Raw genomic sequence first — 23,880 nt, forward strand, 5'->3', positions numbered from 1 at the left:
TAACTGGATACTACCTAAAAAGCACTGTATTTCATTTGTATCACTTTTCTATTGTATTTTTTATCTGCGCTATTGCTTGTGATTGGTTCATTAGTTTTTTGTAATGTTTGAACTTTGTATTCGTTTTTGATGTGCTATCAAACCGGAATTGAAAACTCTTCAGTGTTAATCAAATCTAAAATGTGGGGGTTGTAACAACTTTATTTATTAGAAACATGGGCTCAACTTTTTTTCTTTGTGGCGGGAAAACTGAAAAATTTCACTGGGCAACGAAACAAATCTGTAAATAATTAAATAAATAAATTTTAAAAACAAAGAATTGAGTCCTGGACATGCAGAGAGAGAAAGACAGGCAGACAGAGTTGAAGACAGAAGGAGAGTTCACAATACGGAGTTAAAAGACAGAAAGAGAGAAACCACAGAAAGAAAAACTGACAGAGAGAAGAGGAAAAGAGTTCGGCTGAACTGATAAAGATACCTTCTGTAGAACAGTTCCTGCCGCAAGCGGTCTGGAGTATATAGAACATCTCACGGAAAGAGCGTGGACCTTCCCATATGAAGCATTTAGAAAGAGAGAGAGAGTGAGAGAGAGGAAGAGAGGATGGACGAGAGAACAACAGAAGTAAAGAATGAAGAGTCAAAGGATGAAAGAAATAAAGAGGAAGTGGCCTGTGACTCAAGAAGAGGAGGAGAAAAAGAGAGGCAGAGCAGCGAAAGAGTGCAGAGCAGGTGCTGCTGAAGCAAACAGAAGGTATCTGAACACCAAACCGCATGCATGCTGCAAATCTGACTCTCCCAATGCCTACCAGATCAACAGACACCGGAACATCTACATCACTCAGCTTTATCAATATTACTGTGTTAGATAGCATTATTACAATTAACACACTTTCCACTATTGTATATATAATATAATATAATATAATATAATATAATATAATATAATATAATATAATATAATATAATATAATATAATATAATATAATATAGGTTTGTTTTTGTGATCAATTATTTAAAAAGTATTAGTCATTTGTTTGTGTGCATACAAACCTTACATCACCACAGATACAGATAGCGGCAAGCAATCGCCATGGTGACCGTGGAATGACAAAAGATAGCAATACAATGCCACAAATCATGCAGTGAACCACAAAACATTCCCAAAAACTCTAAACCATAATATGTAAATATTTGGCCTAATGACTCTGTAATTGAATTTCATCTAACTGTAAGCCAAACCCATCATTCTAAAATCCAATTTTATATAAATATATATAAATATATATTTTTAAATAAAGTATAATTATTTCTAAAAACACAGTATTTAAAATTTTCAACATCGTTAGAGTAAATCCCAACCCCGGGCATTTATATTCAATCCTTCACTAAATGCTAAAAATCCATTGCATCTCTATCCTGCAGCTAAAGTTGTCTCTAAATTGCATAGATCATCACATTAACATAAAGCGTCCAAGCTCTCACCTGTGATGTCAAACCATAAGGAGGCGGAGCCTTGCTGTTGGGCGGACACCACGCCTACAATATCTGCCACTTTGTCAGTTTCCATGATGGTGAAATTGTAAAGCTGCTCGTCGAAGGCGAGAGGAACGGGGCTGGCTGGAGGACGGCGGATCCACTCGATGTGCAAACGAGCCGTCGCCCAGCGCTGAGGACGTCCATTATCCACTGCCTTCACCTGCGCTCAGAGGTTAAACGCACGTCAGGAAGACAAGAACACCAGGCATTAAAAGGAATGAACTGAAATGGAAGAATGCATTCAGTGTTGACCTTTGCACTGAATGCAAACAAAAGAACGAACCTTTTACAATAACTTTTTTTTTAAAATGTCAACTCCCTCATTATGAGAATTGAACTGCTATACATGTCAAGGGAGTTTTTCAAGACCTGGAAATTATTATCTCTGAGTTTACACTTCTGGTTAAACCTGGTGAGACCGTTTCTGTCCTAATATCACATATGGATGATTTATATAATTCTAATTAGGTTAGGAAATTTTTTTGCATGTTTATGGAACATGTCAGGTATTTGGCACATGAACAAATTGGTCTAAACATCTATAAACACGGCCATGATGGTCTACCAAGCTTGCTTGCTTGCTTGTTTGTTTATTTATTTATTTATATTTTATTTTCTGTTTATTGTTTTTGTTTTGTTTTATTTGATTTTCTACTTAATTTTATTGTACTCTATTTTATTATTCTTTAATTTATTCTTATATTTTATTTTGTCTGTTTTATTAATAATATTATTTTTATTTTATTCTGTTCTTTATAATTGTATTGGTTTTATTTTATTTGTTATTTTATTATTTTCACATTCTTTTATTCTTTTTTTGTTTTGTTTAATTATTCTTTTTTTGTCATTATATAAAACACAGTATTTCATTTTATAATCACATACAAGTGTACGTTTAAATGCAGAGTTCTGGCATGAAACTCTAGATGGCGCAGTCCTATAGGTCTAACTCAATCTGATTTAATGACATCATTATCACATGGCAAAGCTGATTGGTTCTCTCCTGTATCGGTAGCCAATGGCATTGATGCTCAACATTCAAATATATAACTAGTGCTTGCTGTAGCAGTTACAGCTTGCTCAGAAATCCTCCACCTTCCCCAGCTCCACCTGTATAGATCTGCTATGAGGTGATTAATGTATGCTCTATATGGGGGTTATTTTATGTATGTTATATTTACAGCAGAAATATTTCTTAAATGCTCCTAGCAGCATGTTGCTGATGTATTGGCAGTAGCAAGTCTAGGAACTTGTTCTGCCCTAAGCAGCAGCAGCATAGCAGATCTATTCCGCCAAGACCAAATACATTATCAATGTCATGTACATTACCATGCCAATCCCTCCAAGAGTTGTCATGACAGAACTTATTATAGAAGCTCAAGGGCCAAAGGTGACTCACGGTAAGAATATCATAGGTTCCAGCTGTGAACTGTTTCTTGGGTGATGAAACCACACCGGTTTTGGCATCGATTATGAACTTCCCATCCTCATTGCCATCGACGATGCTGTAGGAGAGTTCAGCGTTGGCGCCCTGGTCTTGGTCGTAGGCAAACACTCGATATATAGGAGCGCCTCGCTGTTTACGGGTGCGCTCTGGTAAACGGACCTGGTACACCTTCTCTGGAAATGTTGGTTTGTTATCATTAACATCCAACACCTGGATCACCACCCATACTGTGGTGTGTCTGGGAGAAGGTCCGCCATCTGATACAGTCACCTGGACACAAAAACAGTGATGAGCACGAGCTCACATTTGCATTCAAAACACTAATAGTTTTGAAAGAAGGCTTTTCTGCTCACCAAGGCTGAATTTATTTGATCCAAAATACAGCAAAAACAGTAATATTGTGAAATATTATTACAATTTAAAATAGCTGCTTTCTATTTTAATATATTTTTAAAAATCCTGTGATGCAAAGCTGATTTTTCTGCATCATTACTCCAGTCTTCAACGCCACATGAATCTTCAGAAATCATTCTAATATGTGATTTGCTGCTCAAGAAAATGTTTGATTTAATTTCATTTAATTGTGGGGCGAGTTACAGATTTGTAACAGTCACAGCACAAGAGATTCTTGCCTTAGTAAACACTACTATTCATGGTAAAAACCCATTATAGATGGACAGAAAAGGAGAAATTAGATTCTCTATGTATCTGATCTTCTACATATTTTTTTCTCTCTGTAGAATGGAGGGATGATGAGTCATGTTGCGCTTTTCTCTCATTTCCTGTTTCTAATATTCTATCCATTTTTATTTTTCATTAGCAAACATGCCCATTGCCCATCAACCAATCAGAACAGTCACACGTGGCCGCCGGCCAATCAGTAGAGTGCAGTGGAACGTTTCAATGATATCATTAAAAACAAAAGACATTGGGTGTGCCATCCATCTCGGCAACAACAACAGAACGATTAATTCAATTCACTTTATTCATTTCCTTTCACAGACTGCCGTGCCATGCCTGTACAAATTCAATCTGTCTGTCTGAGAGAAAGAAAGAGGGAGCCATAAATGAGAAAAAAGAGGGGGTTGTAATAAATTAAAGGGGCGTTTGGTCTGTGTAATGTTTGGGTGTCAAGGGATCACACGGTGAACGGGTAACATAACACGAGTGACAAGTTCGTTCTCAAAAGATCAACACGACAAATCGCTTTCATTACAAACACAAAACACCCACTCGAAAGCACTGACTTTAGCACTTAAACATACTATATGTGTTCAGACTAGCAGAGCAAGCATTTTGAATTTCAAACAGGCGTCTATAGGACTCAGTCAGAACACGTCGATAATCTTGCATTCATATGAAGTGAAAATTGTCATAATTCTCCCGTCCCACACGAAATTGATCTGCAATTTGGAGGCAGTGCAAATTAGCATGGCTCAAATCTCTCACAGCCGATGCGCGCTTGTGTGAACATAGCAATATGTGTCAATGCGGGTTCACATGAGTGTGTCTCACCTCCAGTACGTGCTCAGCCTGTTGTTCACGATCCAGTTTCCGAGAGGTTGTGGTAATCAGACCTGCAACACACAAAATCACTCGTTTTAGCAGGCGCTTTAATAATATTCTCTGATCCAACCACTTCTGCAGTCTCTAAACTACAAGTAATGACAGTGATCAAAGTTTCACAAAAAGTAGATTCACTGTTGTTAGATGCAATTCATAATGAATAAAAATGCAATTTCTTTGGCATGGTGCTATAGATTGAGAACTGTTGAAAAGCACTGAAGGAAGCACAAAAAAATAAAGAAATACATAATAGATAATATATAGTAGTGAGAAAAAATACTGAAAGATGAACAAGCAAGCAAGTAAATAATATATACAAAACAAAGTATGCAATAAATAATAAAATATTAATAGTAATAAATCATTTACAAATTTTGGGGGTCAGAAAGGATTCATTATTCAGCAAGGATGCATTGAATTTAACAATGCGTCCTTGCTAAATAATGAAGCCTTTCTGACCCCAAAATTTGTAAATGATTTCTGTTTCAAATAAATGCTGTTCTTTTAAACTTTTTATCCAGCAAAGAATCCTGAAAAATGTAGCACTGTTTCCACAAAATATTGAGCAACTCAATAACATTGATTACAATCAGAAATGTTTTTGAGCTGCAAATCAGTGACACTGAAGACTGGAGTGATGATGCTGAATTTTTCTGCTGAAGGAAAAATATTTCACAATATTACATATCTTACTGTATTTTTTATCAAGTTTAGCCTTGGTGAGCAAAAGAGACTTTATGAAAGCATTTAAAAATCTCATGGAACCCAATTTTTAGATAATAATATATTACCTATAGGGAATGTGGGTAGTGCAATTATATATATATATATATATATATATATATATATATATATATATATATATATATATATATATATATATATAAATATAGTTACAATTATAATTTAAAAGATTATACTTTAGAACCAAAAAAAAAAATAATAATAGATACGTTGATTTTTTTTATTTTTTGCTTTTGTAGCCCTGCTGTTGTGCTCCTACAGTAACATTCTCTGTGGATCGTCAAAGTGCCTGCGGGTCCTTAAATATTCTTTCTGATCAGGCGCATCCCAGGGCGCCCCATCACTGACCCATATCAGAGATGAAGAGAGACACAAGGAGGAAGAGAAAGAGAGGGGCGGCTGTGTTGAATCAAGTCACAGCGGCGCAGGGAAGGAGGAGGACAGGAGAGGAGGGGAACGAGGGGGCAAACAAAACGAGACAAAAGTTTGCTGATGACATCATGCCTGAAACACACACACACACACACACAGTCCGTTAGAGGCCCCACTGGATAATTGCTGCTACCTGAATGGGGTTTACTGGTCATAGTGGGCATGCAGGGTCTTAACGTCTACAGACTTCTGATCTCATTGTCATGGCAACCAGAGGCTCGTTACACAGCTACCGCTCTTGACCGGAGTGTGTGGGAAAGTAAGACCGCATACGGTGGGAAAACGGACAGATTAGAGCTTTAACGTTGGACACTGAACACCCACACAGGCTTTTTATGCGACGTCCATAATATAGGCTCCTCTAACACACACACACACATATACAAAAAAAAATGGTAAATCCCTCAGACGCACAATTTTATAGTCAGAAGTTTCTCTTAAAGGGACAGATCACCCAAAAAATGAAAAGTCCGTTATCATTTACTCACCCTCATGCCATTTCAATCCTGAGTTTCTTTCTTCTATTGAGTACCATAGAATATATTTGAAAGAATGTTGTTAAACAAAAAGTTGACGGTACCCATTGATGCTTTTATACTTTCATAGTATGGAAGTCAATGGCTACAGTCAACTGTTTGGTTACCAATATTCTTCAAAACATCTTCTTTTGTGTTCAAGAGAAGAAAAACTGTGACATGATGGTGATGAAATGACAGAATTGTAATTTTTGGGTGATCTATCCCTTTAACCTACTTTTAACTAACAGCAATGGTTTTGCTAATGAGGGTGTCTTTGTATAAGGATCCAATCAGTGAGAATGAGTGTGCGCTTAGCTAAAGAACAGCTGCATTCACTGGAATTAGCATATTAATTAGAGAGACGAGTGATTACAAGCATTTAACTAAAACAGCAATAGTATACAACAGCATTCCTATACAGGCCAGTTATCTGTTGCGTTTAGAATATGCATGAGATGTTCTTTTTCATTTTTGAGTTATTTTATAATCACCGCATGCATTTATTTCACAGTGCATTTGTCTTTTGTTCCTCCAGTCGTTAAAGGTTTATTCGGGAGGCATTGATTTCCCAAGAAACTCATTGTGGATAAAAATAACGTCGAAACCTTTGGAAACTGCCGGCGTTGCATGTGTTTTGTGCGTCGAATGGCTGCAGGTGGGAATTGCCCCATATGAGTGTGTCTGTGATTCATTGGCAGGGTCGGCGTCATAAATTCGAAACATGCACCAAAGGTAAACGGGCCACACACACACACACACATGCATGCATGCTGAGATCACACTGCATCTATAAATCAACAGCCATCTGACAAAGACAAAGAAACAAGAGAATGGCAGATTTCAGTGCAGAGGCGATTCATGCTGGTTTTTAAAATTGCACGCTTTTTCTAAATGTCAAAACGGCATTCATAATTTACAGCGAGCCTTTGCATTGTCGTTTGCACTGATTGACAAAAGTTTTACACCGATTATTTTTTAATAAAGGACGTGATTAAACAAGTTTATTTAAATGCCTACTTTTATCAAGTAAATGTCAGAAATGGTTTGAGCCAGTTTTTATCAAACAGCTATTTTCAGTATTTCTGCTTTAATTATAACTTTAAATTTATAAACTTCAATTTTAGAAACTGGTATAACTGATAAATTTAAGTAATCATGAGTAATAAAATAATAATAAAAAATATAAGATTACATCTTTTTATAAGATTTTGTGCTTAATTGAATATTAGTAATGTATAATTAATTTTAAATATTATTTTTTAACATGAAAAAGTTAAATATTTATTAAATATATTAACATTTCATATGTAATATATAAATATAATATATACAAATATATTGAGAGATTATTGTAATATTAATAATAATGTTATCACTTATTAATCCTAATCCTAATCTTAATACATAGAGTAATCTTAAATATATATATATATATATATATATATATATATATATATATATATATATATATATATATATATATATATATATATATATATATATTAAATAAAAATTACATACTGTATATAAATATAAATTCAAAATCCTGTTTTGTTTTTGCGCAAGTCTCTTTCGCTTGCCAAGTCTGCATTTATTTGATTAAAAATACAGTAAAAAGTAATATTGTGAAATATTATTACAATTTGAGATAACTGCTTTCAATTTGATTACATTTTCAAATCTAATGCATTCCTGTGATCAGCATCATTACTGAAGTCTTCAGTGTCACATGATCCTTCAGAATCATTCTGACTCGCTGAGCTGCTGCTCAAGAGACAGTCTTTTTTTATTCTCACTGGTCTTGTGTGGGTTCATACATTTCTTGGGTATTTCTGGCCTAATTCTGTCAGTACGTTACAGATAAAACGTAAGGCTTTATAAAGAAACAGCACTAGAGAAGTACTTTAAAGATATGGCTTATTACTGCTCCTCAGGCCATGCTATCGCAGAAGTGACGAACGATGCTTTTGATAAAACTCTGGGAGTCGTCTATTATTCCAAATGATCTATTATGGAGGATAATCAGAATGATCGCAATCAGGGTGAGCAGAACGAACGCGGATCTCCCGTGCCGTAGAAAACAGGGTGTTTACATGCTGGAGAAGATGCAGTGATTATCAGAGAAAGAGAGAGAACTATTCTTAGAGTCTTTCATCACGAGGAGGAAGACAGAACAGAGAGAACGAGAGAGAGATGGAAGGATGCTACGGAGTCGCAGGGGGACGGAATGGAAGAGTAAGAAACCGAGAGAGAAAAAGAGAGCAAAAGACACGTAAGGCCTTGTGAACGAGAGAATGGGAGGGTGATACAGCGAGAGAGGGAGGAGAGGAAGGTGTTAGGAGAGGATAAGAGAGAGATGAGAGAGGATGAGACGGAGGGGGAGGGAAGACGAGTAGATCTCAGGGTTGGAGGAGAGGAAACCTGCAGACGAGACTCACAGAGACACAAATTACTGCTGAGACAAGCAGAAGAGAGAAAGAGCGAGATTTCGCAAGCCTTTTGAAGAGTTTAAAGCTGAAAACAAGCACTGTTGTCGAAAGTTTGAAGACTGGTGACCATTCATCCGTCCAAACAGACTGTGACTGACGAGTGAATCAAACCGAGTGAGTCAGGACGCTGCTAGAATGAGAGTCTGGCCCTGGCTGTTTTACCTGACATACGTGAGAGAATGAAATGAAAGCCGTTCATGCGCTCGACTGAAGCGACTGTATAATAATGATGGAAATGTCTGTGTTTAGTTCTCCTCCTGTGATCTTACATGCTGTCGCCTCGTCTACAGGAGACTGTTTACTGACTGCAGAGCAGCTTTCAACTCTAACTCAGCCACGGAAATCATTTTAAAAGCTGGTTTTCCTCCCTATGGAATCCCATACGGGACACTTGTGTGATCTGCTCCGTGCATTACAGGAAACAACAAAAAATTAGAGTTTTGATGTTGTTATGAGAGCTGGCTAAGATATGATATGATTATTATATAGGAAAACATGCAAGGAATCTTTATTTATTTTTATAAATACATATGCACACATGAATAATGTATTGTACCACATTACGTATTAGTTATGTGTCTCCTGTTTTTTTAATAAAACACAGAATAGAATATTTTTTTATTAAACTTTCTGTAATTTGTTTGGTTCTACATTATATACATACAGTAGTTAATTATAAATGAATAACAAATATTATATAGATACAAATATGTATATTTACAAAATAATACAATGTTTTAAATTATAACTGTAAAAAATACAATAATGAATCTGAAATGTGATTTTTTTTTAATATAAATATACTTTTTATATAAATAATAAATACACACATGTATTATTATGTATTTTTAGATATTATATTACATAAGTTGTGTATTATTATATTTATTAAACATTTTTATTTTATATGTAAACAATTTTTATGCATTCATATAAATTATTAAGTAGTTTTTCTTTACAAATACTTAATATCACCCTATTATTCTTAGTAAATTGCTACATTAAGAAACTCGCACACACACACACACACACACACCCACACACACACATAATAAATGAACCCTATTTTTTTTTTATGAAAAATTATGTAAAAGACATTTCATGACCAGTAACAAATATTTTTGGTCATCAAATTTTCTCAATTCACCTGCTACTGGCAGCTGTTATAAAAACATCATTTTGGCACACATCCATTCCTCCATCTATCCATATACAGTATATATATATATATATATATATATATATATATATATTCAATCATCTGTCCATCCATCCATCCCCCAGCATGTGTAATGTCTGGAGGGATGTTCGGAAGCACAATGAGAGCAAATAAATCCAAGCAAAATGATGGAGTTTAGGAAGTGTGTTCAGAAGGCTGTAGTGTTTAGGGAGAATGGAGGAGTGTGTCAGTAAACTGAGGTGAATGAACTATAATACTAGAGTTGTGCTCCTGTTGTTTGGGGAGTGTGTGTAAAGCGCTCAGTTCTGCATTTGTTTGGAGATGCACTTGGGAGAACAGACTCTGAACTTAAATAAGCTTAAACGCGCTTCCAAATGGTGCAATTTCCCACTGTTGTGCACAACCCAGAGAGTCTAAATGAATTTATCACTCTACATAAGCAACAGAATACACTGAATCCATGGAGGACTAGTGTTGTGGATCAGCAAAAGTAAGGCGTTGATTAATAGTACATGAACCTGCTTCAGTTTATCATTCATAATTCCATGTGATAAGACCATTTTAGCCATAGCGTTTTTCTTTCACTGTAATATTTATTAAAATTAGTTCAAAACTGCTCTTCTCTATGCTTTATGGAATCTGCAAATTATTAAAATAATACTTTTAATTTGCATTAATATGATATAATAATAAACCACTGCCACCAAGATTATTATTATCATTATAATTATTATTATCAACATAAAAGCAAAATACTACTACTAATGTTTATTTTGTTTTGTCGCTGGTGGGAAATGTTTTATATGATAATTAAATTATTATTATATGTAATTAGTAAACACAACAGCACAATACAATTATTATTATTATTATCACTATAATTATATGATTATTGTGTGGTGATAACAACAATATAAGTAATAATAATAATAACATCAATTAAAAAAATAAACATCACCATAACTGGTAATATTATATTACTACACAGTATTTTCTATTAATAATAATAATAATAATAATAATAATAATATAAATTTTATTTTACATTTTTGGGGGTTTGGTTGGCCCTGTGTAGCGAATTCTTTGTTATGCTTCTGACAAGATGCATTGAATTTAATTATTGTGGACTGAGCTAAGATTATATTATTTTATTATCTTCTGGACTTTTATTTGTTGCCTGCATTCAGTATTGATACTAGAGGCTGGCTTTCTGGTATCGATAAACTGAGTTGTTTAGGGTTTGTGTATAAACTCCTCAGTTACAAACACATCTGCGTCCAAGCAACGTCCCCCATGTCAGTTAATAAATCTTTCAGAAGCATGTGTAAACTATCATAAGAGACCACACATACCTCAGCGCAGGGATCAGTCCAGGCAATGTGTGTAAACTACAATATAACTTTAACTGTCCCAGCAGATGTGTTAGACTGTCGAGGGAGCACACAGACGTGTCTAGGGAGCGTGTGCAAACTCCAGTCTTGTGAAAGAACTAAAGATGCTTGGTTTTGGAGTCACCTTCACAAAACGCTGCAGTGCATCTTCAAAATATCCTCATAACACATCTGCCCCCAACCATGCTGACTACACACACACACTTAAAAAAAAACACACACCCTGGCTCTGCTTTCTCAGAAATGTGTCAATAAATAAACATTTCCTTGCGGCATACACAAACTCCAGTGACTCAAAGATGTCATTAATAAAACACACACACACATACAGCACATATATATATATATAACAAGGTCAGAATTTTCAAAGCTGTGCATCATGTTCTCCGCTTGAAAGGAAACATTATACAGGCCATCTCAGAAACATCAGTTTCAACTCTCCTTTATAGGAGAATAATTAAAATGACCTTTAAAGTCATCTTTACTGTATTGCTCAATACTTCTCCACAAGTTATTTAAACCTTGAATTGAATGAGGTTTCCTGAGAGCGGTCATTTCATCTCTCTCTGTGCACTGGGTATATTTGACTTGGCATCAATAATTCATGTAATCTATATACATAAACAGACAAACAAGTTTCCCAATAAAAGCCCAACACACAGAGCTGGGGTGTGTGTGCCGGCGAGATGGTGAGGTGTAATCGTCTCTGTTACACACATACATTTAAACAGGACGAGGCTGAGAGGCCTTTCTCATGATGCTGACAGATGAGAGCAGAGGCCAGGCCTGCAACCGTTTGATTAACATTTAGACAGCTTTCACTAGAACAAACAAATACAAGACTGAAATCAAACAGTTCACACCTCTGCAAAAGAGAGAGAATAATAGATAGACAGACAGACAGACAGACAGCAGACAGACAGACAGACAGACAGCAGACAGACAGACAGCAGACAGACAGACAGCAGACAGACAGCAGAAAGACAGACAGACAGACAGACAGACAGACAGACAGCCAGCCAGACAGACAGACAGACAGACAGACAGACAGCAGACAGACAGACAGACAGACAGACAGACAGACAGCAGACAGACAGACAGACAGACAGACAGCAGACAGACAGACAGACAGACAGACAGACAGACAGAAGACAGCAGACAGACAGACAGACAGACAGCAGACGGACAGACAGACAGACAGATAGATAGATAGATAGATAGATAGATAGATAGATAGATAGATAGATAGATAGATAGATAGATAGATAGATAGATCTGTAACAAGATCAAACTTCTGCCACACACACACTCACACACACACACACACACAGACAGAAGTCTGCAGAAAATGTATGTGTTGAGTTCTTCAGGAAATACCTTTTATGAAAACATATTCATGGCATCACACCTCCCAACACTTTCTGATCTTTCTCTCTGTCTGCTTCCTGTTTGCTGTTGCCTTCTGTCTTTCTGACAGCTTGACCTTTTGTGACCTTTACAAAGTTTTTAATTAGGATCGGCGCTTCCTGCTGACATGCACTATGGGGCGTGAGGCTGGAGGGAGGGGCCATGTGGCTATGAAATTAATCTGTCAATCAAAGGCAAATCCATAACACCAGCCAATCAGCAGTCAGGATTCACAGTAGGCTCAAACGATGATGTCATAATGCGGAGAACAGCAACAGACCTCAAGAACTCACACACTCAGATGCTGATATGTAAATGAGTGAATTTAAATACTAAATGAGCAGAATTAATTAATGCACAGGTAGGAATAATTAGCTTGATCTACACCAAAGACTAAAAGACAAAAGACAAAAAAAGACCAAAAGATATTACCATGTTTTTTATTTTTGTGTGTTTTTTTTTTTAAAAAGGTACCATGGTAAATCACAGTATATGTAAATAATAGATAGATAGATAGATAGATAGATAGATATATAGATAGATAGATAGATAGAGAGATATTGTATTTATTTGTGCTGTTGCTCGTAGTTAGATAGATTTATTTTTAGTTTTTTTTTTTTATATAGTTTCTCCATAAACATAGCACATACTGAACCATACCGAAAACCGTGACTCTAAAACCTTGAAACAAACCGAACCGTGAAAAAGTTGAACAGTGCCACCCCTAATAAATAGATAGATGGATGATAGAACAATAGATGGGTAGACTGATGGACTATAAAATCATAGATAGATGGATGGATGGATAGAATAGATGGATGATAAAAAGATAGATGGATGAATGGACAGATAGGTGGAAGATGGACAGAATGACGGTTGGAAGTTGGAGATAATGAAGGCTGGATGGATAGAATGACGGAGAGATGGACCATATGATATCATCACTGTACCATGGTACTTTTTAAGAGACACGCATACAAACTCAACTTATTAAAACTGACAGTAATTTATTCTGTCTATCACACAGAAGGAGTTTGATTGACAGGACACTGACCGGTGCGCGGGTTGATGCTGAAGAAGTTCTGCGGGTTGCCGCTGGAGATACGGAATGACAGGCGGGGCTCGGTTGCCGTGGCGTCAGGGTCCTGCGCCTGGACCTGAATGACGGACTGGTCCTTTGGGGAATTTTCCGGAATGGTGGCGTGATACATCGGCTCAGATGTGAGGGGGGCGTTATCGTTAACATCCTCAACCTGTTCAAACACACAGATTTACCACATCTATCTATCTATCTATCTATCTATCTATCTATCTATCTATCTATCTATCTATCTATCTATCTATCTATCTATCTATCTATCTATCTATCTCAGATAGGATGCACACTACTTTACCTGTATGTACACTTGTAGTGCTGCTGACTGCGGGACCACTCCCAGATCAGTAGCGTACACTGTCAGCCAATAGGAGTCCTGCGTCTCTCGGTCCAACAGATCTGCAGTGTAGATGACACCTGCAGAATAAAATGGATAAAAACACCAAAACATCACAAGCTGAACATTTGAATTTCAGAATCGATCATTTAGTTACACTAAGACTGACAAACTCATATTAACTCTGATAGCAGTAATTGCCGTCAAAAAAAGCAATTACAGAGCAGAAACATTAAAACTGAGCTGTGCAAATTGTTATATTGTTGAAATCTGGTCACATATCTCAGATTTATAATCTAAATGAGCAGTTTATCCTTGAAAAGTGTTTGGTACTATCAAAAACATTGCTGTTTTGAGTATAACAGAAACTATGGCTCAGCCAATAGCATGTTTTTTGGGCGTGTCTTCCTGCTTAAGTATGTAGAAAGTCATTATTAGAGGAGGTCTGTTTACTGATGCTAGTGGTGCAGAAATTACACACTTTACCTTAGCAATAATTGCTTTTACAAAAAATAAATTACTAAACAAAATCATTAAAACTTAGGGGAATTGTTTTAATGTTAAATACTGTCTTGTATCTAAGATTGGTGTACTAAGCAAACAATTTTCAGGTAATTTTCTGGAAATATTTGTGGCTCTATTAAAACATTGCTGTTTGTTTGATCCTAACACAGAAACAATAGCTGTGTTTCCATCATTCTATTTTTAACTTAATGTGCATTTTGGAATGTTGCAAGAAAAAATGCTAGATGAAAACGCCAAGATATGCATAAATTCTAAAACATGCATGAAAAACTTATGCGCACATTTGAGTCGGATAAACTTTTTCATCCGATAAGAAAGAATGTGCATAAACTATGAGGGAATAAATTCCTACATGCGCATCGAAAAAGTCATGTGACTTTGTGCTACGAAATGGGATAACTTGACTAGCAGTGGACCAATCTCACTAACAGCATCTATATATATGAAAAGCCTGAGCAAATTCTGTCAACAAAGTATTTCTGTATACATTTCTTACACATCTGCATTCCCAAACAGCTGGCATCCATCTCCGAGAGCACGTTTATTGTGTTTTGTCTGCTCGCTCTGAGTAATTTATTGTAAATGAAAATGATTATATTCAGTTGCTTCTCCTATATTCTTAAGGGATATTTAGTGCCACAGTTTACCAGGCTGTGACGATGTTGTTTTTTTTGACTCCTTGGATGGAAATGGTGCTTTATTCAACTCGAATCTTTGGTTGGAAACATAGCTAATGTCTCAGCCAATGGCTTGAGTTTAGGGCGGGGCTTCCTGTTTGGCTGGCCAATGGTGAGTGTTCTGGAAACCTCATTATTTATCTGTTCTGTGGTGACGCTGGTGGTGAGTCACCTTTAAAAGCTTCTGTTTTTCTGTGATAACACAGCAGCACACAGGTTGTGGTAAAATTAGATCAATAAGGAGGTCACTTCCATAAGTCACGTAACAGAAACAGAGCAGAAGAAAACACAACCCTACAGACAAAATAAGACCTGAACCTCTGACCCCAGCAACAGCCCGACATTTTTAATCGCTCCATGTAACCCTAAACTGAGGTCTTAAGTCTCAGGGACTAAAAATGAAATTATGTCCATAGTCCGAACATTAAAAAAATTAAAAAGCAGCTCATCTCAGGCACAGATTTGCCACAAAAAGCGAGACTTTGCCTCTGTGTTTTGACTGAAACCATGCTACCATGGTAAATTTTCTGAAAAGGAACTAGAATCAGACTTGAATCAGGCAAAGGGATCAGATCAGGTTTCTCTCTGTATTGAAAAACAGCCTGAGCTTTTGTGTGCGACTGTGTGTGTGTGTGTGTGTGTGTGACATCAATAATTCAGTCTGTTAGCCTGTAGGATTCATAAAATCCTTTAGTTCATTGTGCTAGAGTGAAAGCACACGTAATATATTCGGAACACCAGCAGAACTGCCCGAGGAACCTCACAATGAGAGTAGACAACGAAAAAAAGAGGCACAGAAAGAAAGAGAGACAGAGAAGAGAGTGTATTCTATTCTCGGAGGTAATATAAACTCACTTTAGCCAATCAGAAATACAGATTGGACCAGCCCTGACAAACCAGAGTCATCTTACACCATTACCACCAACCAGTGCAGCTCACTCAACCACAGACACACACACACACACACACACACACACACACACACGCACACACACACACACACACACACACACACACGCACGCACGCACACGCACGCAAGCACATATTCACATTCTTCTAAAAGGGGATATATATATATGGTTTTGTATAAATATAATTATAATTACTATGAATTAGTATTAATATTATTAATATTGGCATTATAATAATATAATACCTTTCGATGTTATATTATTTAAAAGTCGAAATTCATTTATTGTTTAATTTTCTTTTTAAGCCGAACTATATTTGCTCCAAAATGCAAACTATACTGTGATTATTGTAATTAACATTAAAATAATAATACATTCTAATATTATAATACATTTTAATATTACATTGTTATGAAATGGGACAATGGCATAGACATCTCACATTTTTATAAATCTAAATGTAATTACTATAGATGTATCAAAACTCAAAGCCTGCTCTCTCTCTCTCTCTCTCTCTCTCTCTCTGTATGTTTTTTTTTTTGGTGTATGTATTGTTATTATATAAATATTTATTTCTTGGTAATGTGACAATTGTTAAAATAAAGAAAGACTAAGAGTCTCTCTCTCTCTCTCTATATAGTATACATATATTTTTAACAAAAAAATATTTAATTAACATAATATAATTAAAAATTAATAATATAATACATTTTAATATTATATTCTTAAAAAGGGGACATTTACAGTTTTTATAAAGCTAATTATAATAACTGTAGACAAAAAAAATAATTTTAATAAAAACTATTTAAAAAAATAATAAAACATTCTAATAACAGAATGCATTTTAATATTATATTATTGATATTCCATAGACATATATTGTTTTATATAAAGCGAATTATAATTATTACAGACAAACCAAAATGTAAACCCTACCCTAAAAAGAGCTTTTTATATTTTTATTAAAATAATAATAAAATATTCAAATATAACACATTTTGATTTTATATTCTTCTAAAAGGGAAGATTCCATAGACATGATTTGTTAGGTTTCATTTATTCAGAAAACTTACATTGAGACATTTACATGAGACGTTTAGTTGACATTAAAATAATAATTAATTGTAATATTATATTATTGTAAAAAGGGGACATTCTTTAGACATCTATTTTTTTTTTATTTAAAGCTAATTATTAAACACAACCAAAACTCAAACCCTACAAGATTTATTTCTGTATTTTAATAAAACATATTTTAATTAACATTAAAATAAAACATTCTAATAATAAAATGCATTTTAATATATTAATTTAATCACTATTATTTGCTTTCCAAATGGGAGGTTGTGTCAAATTTTGCTTACTTTTGTGTACAATTTTGTCCTTATTCTACAGCTAAGCAGTCACACACACAGTCCCGGCTGGAAGCTGATATTTCTGTCAGAGCTGAGCGAGCAGATAGGAAAGGCAGAGAGAGAGAAAGTGAGCACAAATAAACGAGTGGAAATGGGAAGATTATTTTGCTTTTCGTCAGTTGTTGTGTTCCCGCTGCCTGACCTAGATAAGAACGATACGAGTCAATGAAAGAGTGCCATCCGAATGGCATGAAGCGTGCACGTGTGTGTGTGTGCAATATGTGTGTGTGCAAATATGTGTGTTAGTAATGCTGTTCATTGGCATAATCTCTGTGATCAATTATTAATGAGAGCTCAATTATCTACATCCTGCCTCTTCCAGCATCCTCTTACTGTAACTCAGGGAGTGTAAGTGAGATAGTTGGCTCATTAAATATGCAGGCCTCATATAGATTCTTCAAGAACAGAATACAAATAAGCCTCAAATTAGTCTCACTGAAGGAGGGAGTGAAAGAGTGCCGTGTTTAGGATGAGAGGAAATGTGAGAGTTTTCTGTGTGTTTATGTAATCTCACTTCCAATCTTTGATCTTTGACTAATCTTTGGTTTAATAACTGATCATGGTGCTTTCAAGATGAGTTCTATTGCATTGCAAATGTGTTGTGTGTATGTCAAAGCTCTGCTTCCTTGCACAGTTATAGTCGTACATTAGTTTTGAAATTGTCTCTTAAAGGGACAGAACACCTAAAAATATAAATTCTGACATTCCCAACTGCTTCCAAACTCTAATGACTGTTCTTTTGCAGAAACCAACAGAGATGTTTCAATAAAAGTGGATGGGGACTGGAGCTGACGAAAAAAAAAAAAAAAAAAAAAAACATTTTTCCTTTAGGTCTCACACTTTATTTACATTTGTGTAAACAAGATGCATCAAGATGCATAATTTGAACTTTGGCATGAAGATTTTCCTCAATTCATTTTTTAAACTGCTGTTTGTTGTCCATACAAAGCTAGAAGTGTACAGTTATGTGTACAGAAGATATGGAATGTATTGCATGAGTCATATGTACTACTTTTATAGAGCTTTCGTTATTTTTGGAGCTTGACAGGCCAAGTCCCCATCATTAACGCCCAGCCTATGGTAATACAGTACATCATTCATCAACCTCAAATACGGAGTATCATCTGAAATATGGAAGTAATAGCAATTTTACATGGCTGCTCAATCTGATGTTGAAGCTGAACAGTAGCGCTCACTGCGTGACAAATGGAGGCGCTGGTGCGCTCACATACTCCTAAAATATGCTGACATTTTTGGTCATGCAGATAAGAGTAATACATCTTTCGAATCTGTAAAGACTCTAAGTTTCTTTGTGTGCACTGCACTCACAACAAAACGTTGCGCTTTTGTAAAATAATGAAAGCAAACAGGATGCGCTTTCTGCCGTCTCGGTCTCAGTGAACTTCAGAGCGAAACTCCAAACTCTGTGTATACTTGCTTTACAGATAGGAAAATACAGATACTGTTTTTTTTCCTGACACATTCATAATCATTACTTCTGTGGTGCGATGTGGCAAGCTTTATGCATGTACTTGAATGCTCATAGGCTATGTAGGAAATTAAAGACTCTTTATAATGATTAATAAATGTGCGATTAGTCGACAAAAGCTTAAAATGAACAACTACTAGTCGATCAGAAAAGTCTTTAGTTGAGGGCAGCCCTAAAAATATTAAGCATCACAACTGTTTCATCATGTGACACTGAAGACTGAAGTAATGATGCTGAAAACTCAGCTTTGAATCACAGAAATTAATTCCATTGGAAAATATATTTAAATAGAAAACAATTATTTTAATAATATTCCAAAATTGCGAATGGAAGTGCAAATTGTTGACAGAATCTTATTTTTTGGTCAGATGCATGTACTAAACTGAATTTTCATTGGACCCATACAGGAAAGAACAAACCCAACACTTTTGTAATCTCCTCGCTGTAATTACAAATTACATTTGTAGTGATTAGAAACAGGGTGTTGTGATACTGCATGTGCGTGTAGTGGGACATCGTACTTCATTCGGGAACGTTTTCCATGCTGTAACCTAGCAACCTGAATGAAGTACGGATAACAGATCCCGAAAACTATCATAATCGTCTTTCCATCAAAAACACACAACATGAATCAAATTAAAATAAAGCCAATTAACACTTTAGCAGGATGTGTATAGTGTATGTGTGTGTATAGAAAGTGTTATCAGTCATTGTGTGTTAGACACTTGTGTAAGCGAAATACATGCGTAGGAGGCACATTCACTGTCTGGGCAGCTTGTGTCTGTGCATGTGTGTGTGTGTGTGTGTGTGTGTGTGACAGAAAAGGAAATTCACAGATTCAGTCACATCAAAATATCCCTGTGGTTTTAAAGTAGGGTGTTAAGAAAGTGATGACAGGGAGCAGACTTTACTATTTCCCAAACACAACCTCACAACACAGCTCTGGAGAAAACCGCACAAGTCAGTGCCGCCCAACACAACGCACCAACCACAGATGCCTGTGAAACTCTAAACCACAGAACGCAATTACACAATATCACAATTACATAACAGCCCACAGTTTGATAGAAACTCACAACTCCAGACTCAAAGTCAAGTCAAACTGACAACCTCTTAGATGCTTAAAAGGTCTAATACACTTTTTTAGTCTTTTATCTATGGTTTATTTACGCTTTTCTGCCAATTACAGCTATAGTTCAGAAATAAACATAGTCTTTTACATATACTCAAAAGATGGAGTCTGTAATTTTTTTGTTTATTAAAACTCATCAAAGTTGCATTTATTTGATTAAAAATACAGTGAAATTGTGAAATAATATTACAATTTAAAATAATGGTTTTCTATTCATATATATTAAAAAATGTAATTTATTTCTGTGATCAAAGCTGAATTTTAAGCATCATTATTCCAGTCTCCACTGTCACATGATAATTCTGATATGCTAATTTGTTGCTCAAGCTAACTAACCAATCCACATTTTGGCAATTTGTCTTCTAATAAAGCACAAATATTTCAATGCTAAACACTAGTCAACAAACAACATGCAAATTATTGAAATATGGCTTGACATATTTGAAATGCGTTATATTAATTTAACACCAGGAACATCAGAATGACTTGTTTTTACAAATGAGTTCTGTGAAGGAAGTTTACATTAGCTTTACACATTAAAATATCACTCAATTAACTCAAAACTCCAGTTTTTCTCATATTCAAGTGGATATGTCCACTTCAAATGATTTACAAAAGGCCAAGATGTGGAACAAGAAAAATGTTCAAAGAAAACCACTGACTGCTGCAACACATCATTGGTTCCGAGCAAATGAGAAGCACTATCTTCTGTGCTCTGAACGGCTGGCAGCTATTTCTGAACTCCATAAAGGTTTCGAATTCACTGTAATATGAAGAAAATCACTTACCATAGAGAACAAATTGAAAAAAGGAAAGAAACATGGGCAGCTGGTGAAGTCGGTATTGTATTAGAGGGGAAGCATTGACTCTAATAATCAACTTTGATGATTAGATCTAATGTTGATGGTTTATTTAGGACGGAGCAACACACATTTAGAGCTTGAGCAGAATATTTTAGATTAGTTTTTTAATGAAGCAAAAGACTGGAATTAGGCTTTACTGGAAATGCTCAAGTTGTTTTCTGGTTGATTTCACGACGGTTTGGAGCTGAAGTGACCCACTATTTCTGTACAGTGGCATCAGGCCGGAAGACATATTCTCAAGAGAGCCGGTGCATTCATGCACACTCATACATACATAATAACTGCATTTTACATTATACTGACAAAAGAGAAATATGAGACATGCTAACATATAAATAAGCAAACTCCCAGGCGTATGCGATATCATGCATACATTTCCAAGAAGTGCATTCAATACTAGGAAAAAAAATTCTTACTGTAAATTGCTGGTAAATTTCGCTAATAATCGGTAAGTAACACTGAATTTAACATGTAATGTATTTTCTTGTAAAATGAACTTCAATAATCTTAAGTTTTATGTACAACTCTGAAAACACTTGAACTTTAAAATACATTTTCAAAGCATTTTTACTTGTAGTTTATGCCCAACATTACTACGGATCATTTTTTATTTATTATTTTACTAAAACCAAAATTAAAACTAAAACCGTTCAAATAATTAAATAAACAAACAAAAAATCTAAACAAATAAACAAAAATGTTTTTTTATGTGGAGTACGTTTATAGAAATAAAATAAAATCTAAAAATCTTATTTTATTTCAGCTAGTTACTTACAACTTCGAAGCCTTTTGAACATTGAAATAATTTTTAACAGTGAATTAGCCTTTTAATTTTAAATTTTATCAATGATAGCTATATAAAATAATAATAATAATTTATTCATCTTTTTTTTTTTTTTTTTTTTACTTGGAATAATTGTTACCAGAAATAAAGTAAGATATATTTTCAGTTAGTTATTTACAACTTTGAAATACATTTTAAAAGTGAATAAGTGATTTCATTTGTCATTTCTGGAAAAAAAAAAAACTCAAACTTTGAAAACATTTGAACTATGAAATTATATACATATTTCTTTTTATTGAGAATAAATTTTTGCATTTGTAAATTACCTGCAGTGTTCCTCTCAGTAACTAAAAAAAAAAAAAAAAAGATAATATATGTAATAAATGATAATAATAGAAAACATTTTTTATTTCTAAAACACAAAAATTATTAGAATTTTAACTAAAGTGAAAATGGAAAGTATAAAAATAAAGAATAATACAAACTATGAAAGTACATCATCAAGACTAAAATAACACTGGTATCCTAATGGCTGCCAAAACAACTTAAAAAAAAAAACTTTTATTATTAAAAATGCATGTGAATCTGGTCTCTCTGAGATGTTTTTCAGATAATGCATATGGACAACTTCACCTTCTACTATCAGACATCTCTTCAACATACTTGCACTTAAGCACTATGCTTTTAGAGCACGCAAATGCATGCATTGCATAAGCAGGACGCATCTCTTGTGTTCAGTGCTACTTCAGCAGACAAATCTCAGAAACTCCTACGCACACTTTGCAATAGAGACAGAAAAAGAAAAGACAGACAGAATGAAAAGAAAGGGAGACATGAAAGGACAAAAACACAGACAAAGCCTTTATTGAGTCTGTCATTTCGGTGTGCTCATCCACTTCCCCCTGTTATTGCGCTCCTATATTTAGGAGCCAAAGCCTTGCAGGGTTATACGGGGCACAAGGAAGGGTTTCATCCAATCACATCAGGTTACACGACCCAAACACTGAACCTTTGCGAGAGACGGACGGGAAAATCAGAGTGAAACCAGCAGAGACAGGTGTATGAAGATGGCCCGTGTGACATTTACGTAGATGACAGTGTCATTTCAGCGTTTGATTGGATATGATGTGACATGAACTTGACTGCAAGAGTTTGACTGCGGATACGGAGCTAGTTTGCTATAAAGAGATTGGCTGTGTTTCAAAACCTTGTGAACTGTTGAACTATACAACATTCGTGAAACATTTATGGTGAATGAACATTTTTAATTTTGCTTGTTCCCAGCAGGTTTCTTAATGTTAACAAAAAACAAACAATAAATAAATGGTCCATATTGGCAATTTACACTAACTCCGCCCACCAGTGTGTGATTGACGGCTGTCAAACATCAGCTCCTGTGGTTTAGCTGGTCATTTGTCTAGCACATTTTTTTTTTTTTTTTGATCGACCTGGATTCATTTTTTCCTACTATTTTCAAAACTCACATCACATCAGAAAGGAAGGAAATAATCAAAAAGCTGAAAATAAATTATTGGGTAGGTGTAGGAAGGGATTATTGTCACGATAAAGTGGTGCCATCCATTTAATAATTTGAATTAAATTTTAATTTACACTCAATACGTTATTAATGCATACTGTTTTATAATGCACTTAGTGTAAAAAGCATAAAACTAAGAATACTGATATTTTCACTTAAATAGAATCCACTGCTATTTGCACTAAGTGCCAGTAAGTGCCGCTGCCATAAATAAATAAGATTTAATTTATTTCAGTTAATTGCCAAGGCATAATTTCTCAATTTGTTTTAACTTTAAATACTAAAATAACCAACTACAATTTAAATAAATATCAATAAGGGTTATGAGTGAATGAATGAATGAATACATCACAATATTTATTATCCGTCTGATTTTGAGCACCATAAGTGCATTTAAATACTC

The 23,880-nt window shown here is 35.0% G+C and overlaps 1 protein-coding gene across 1 annotated transcript in view; it reads right to left on the reverse strand.

Annotated features, from left to right (window-relative positions):
• Positions 1 to 478: 478 nt before the first annotated feature.
• Positions 479 to 23,880, reverse strand: part of LOC113072658 (protocadherin Fat 3-like) — a gene marked incomplete at its 3' end in the record, with an annotated part of 30,547 nt that continues 7,145 nt past the window's right edge. Inside the window, exons 2-7 of the mRNA XM_026245634.1 lie at positions 14,105 to 14,223; positions 13,765 to 13,963; positions 4,499 to 4,560; positions 2,936 to 3,253; positions 1,483 to 1,696; positions 479 to 547 (exon numbers count right to left, since the gene is read on the reverse strand). Coding sequence (XP_026101419.1) covers positions 479 to 547; positions 1,483 to 1,696; positions 2,936 to 3,253; positions 4,499 to 4,560; positions 13,765 to 13,963; positions 14,105 to 14,223 — 981 coding nt within the window. The remainder of the gene's footprint in view (positions 548 to 1,482; positions 1,697 to 2,935; positions 3,254 to 4,498; positions 4,561 to 13,764; positions 13,964 to 14,104; positions 14,224 to 23,880) is intronic.

The sequence above is a fragment of the Carassius auratus genome, unplaced genomic scaffold (genome assembly GCF_003368295.1).
Source record: "Carassius auratus strain Wakin unplaced genomic scaffold, ASM336829v1 scaf_tig00009836, whole genome shotgun sequence".
NCBI lineage: Eukaryota > Metazoa > Chordata > Actinopteri > Cypriniformes > Cyprinidae > Carassius > Carassius auratus.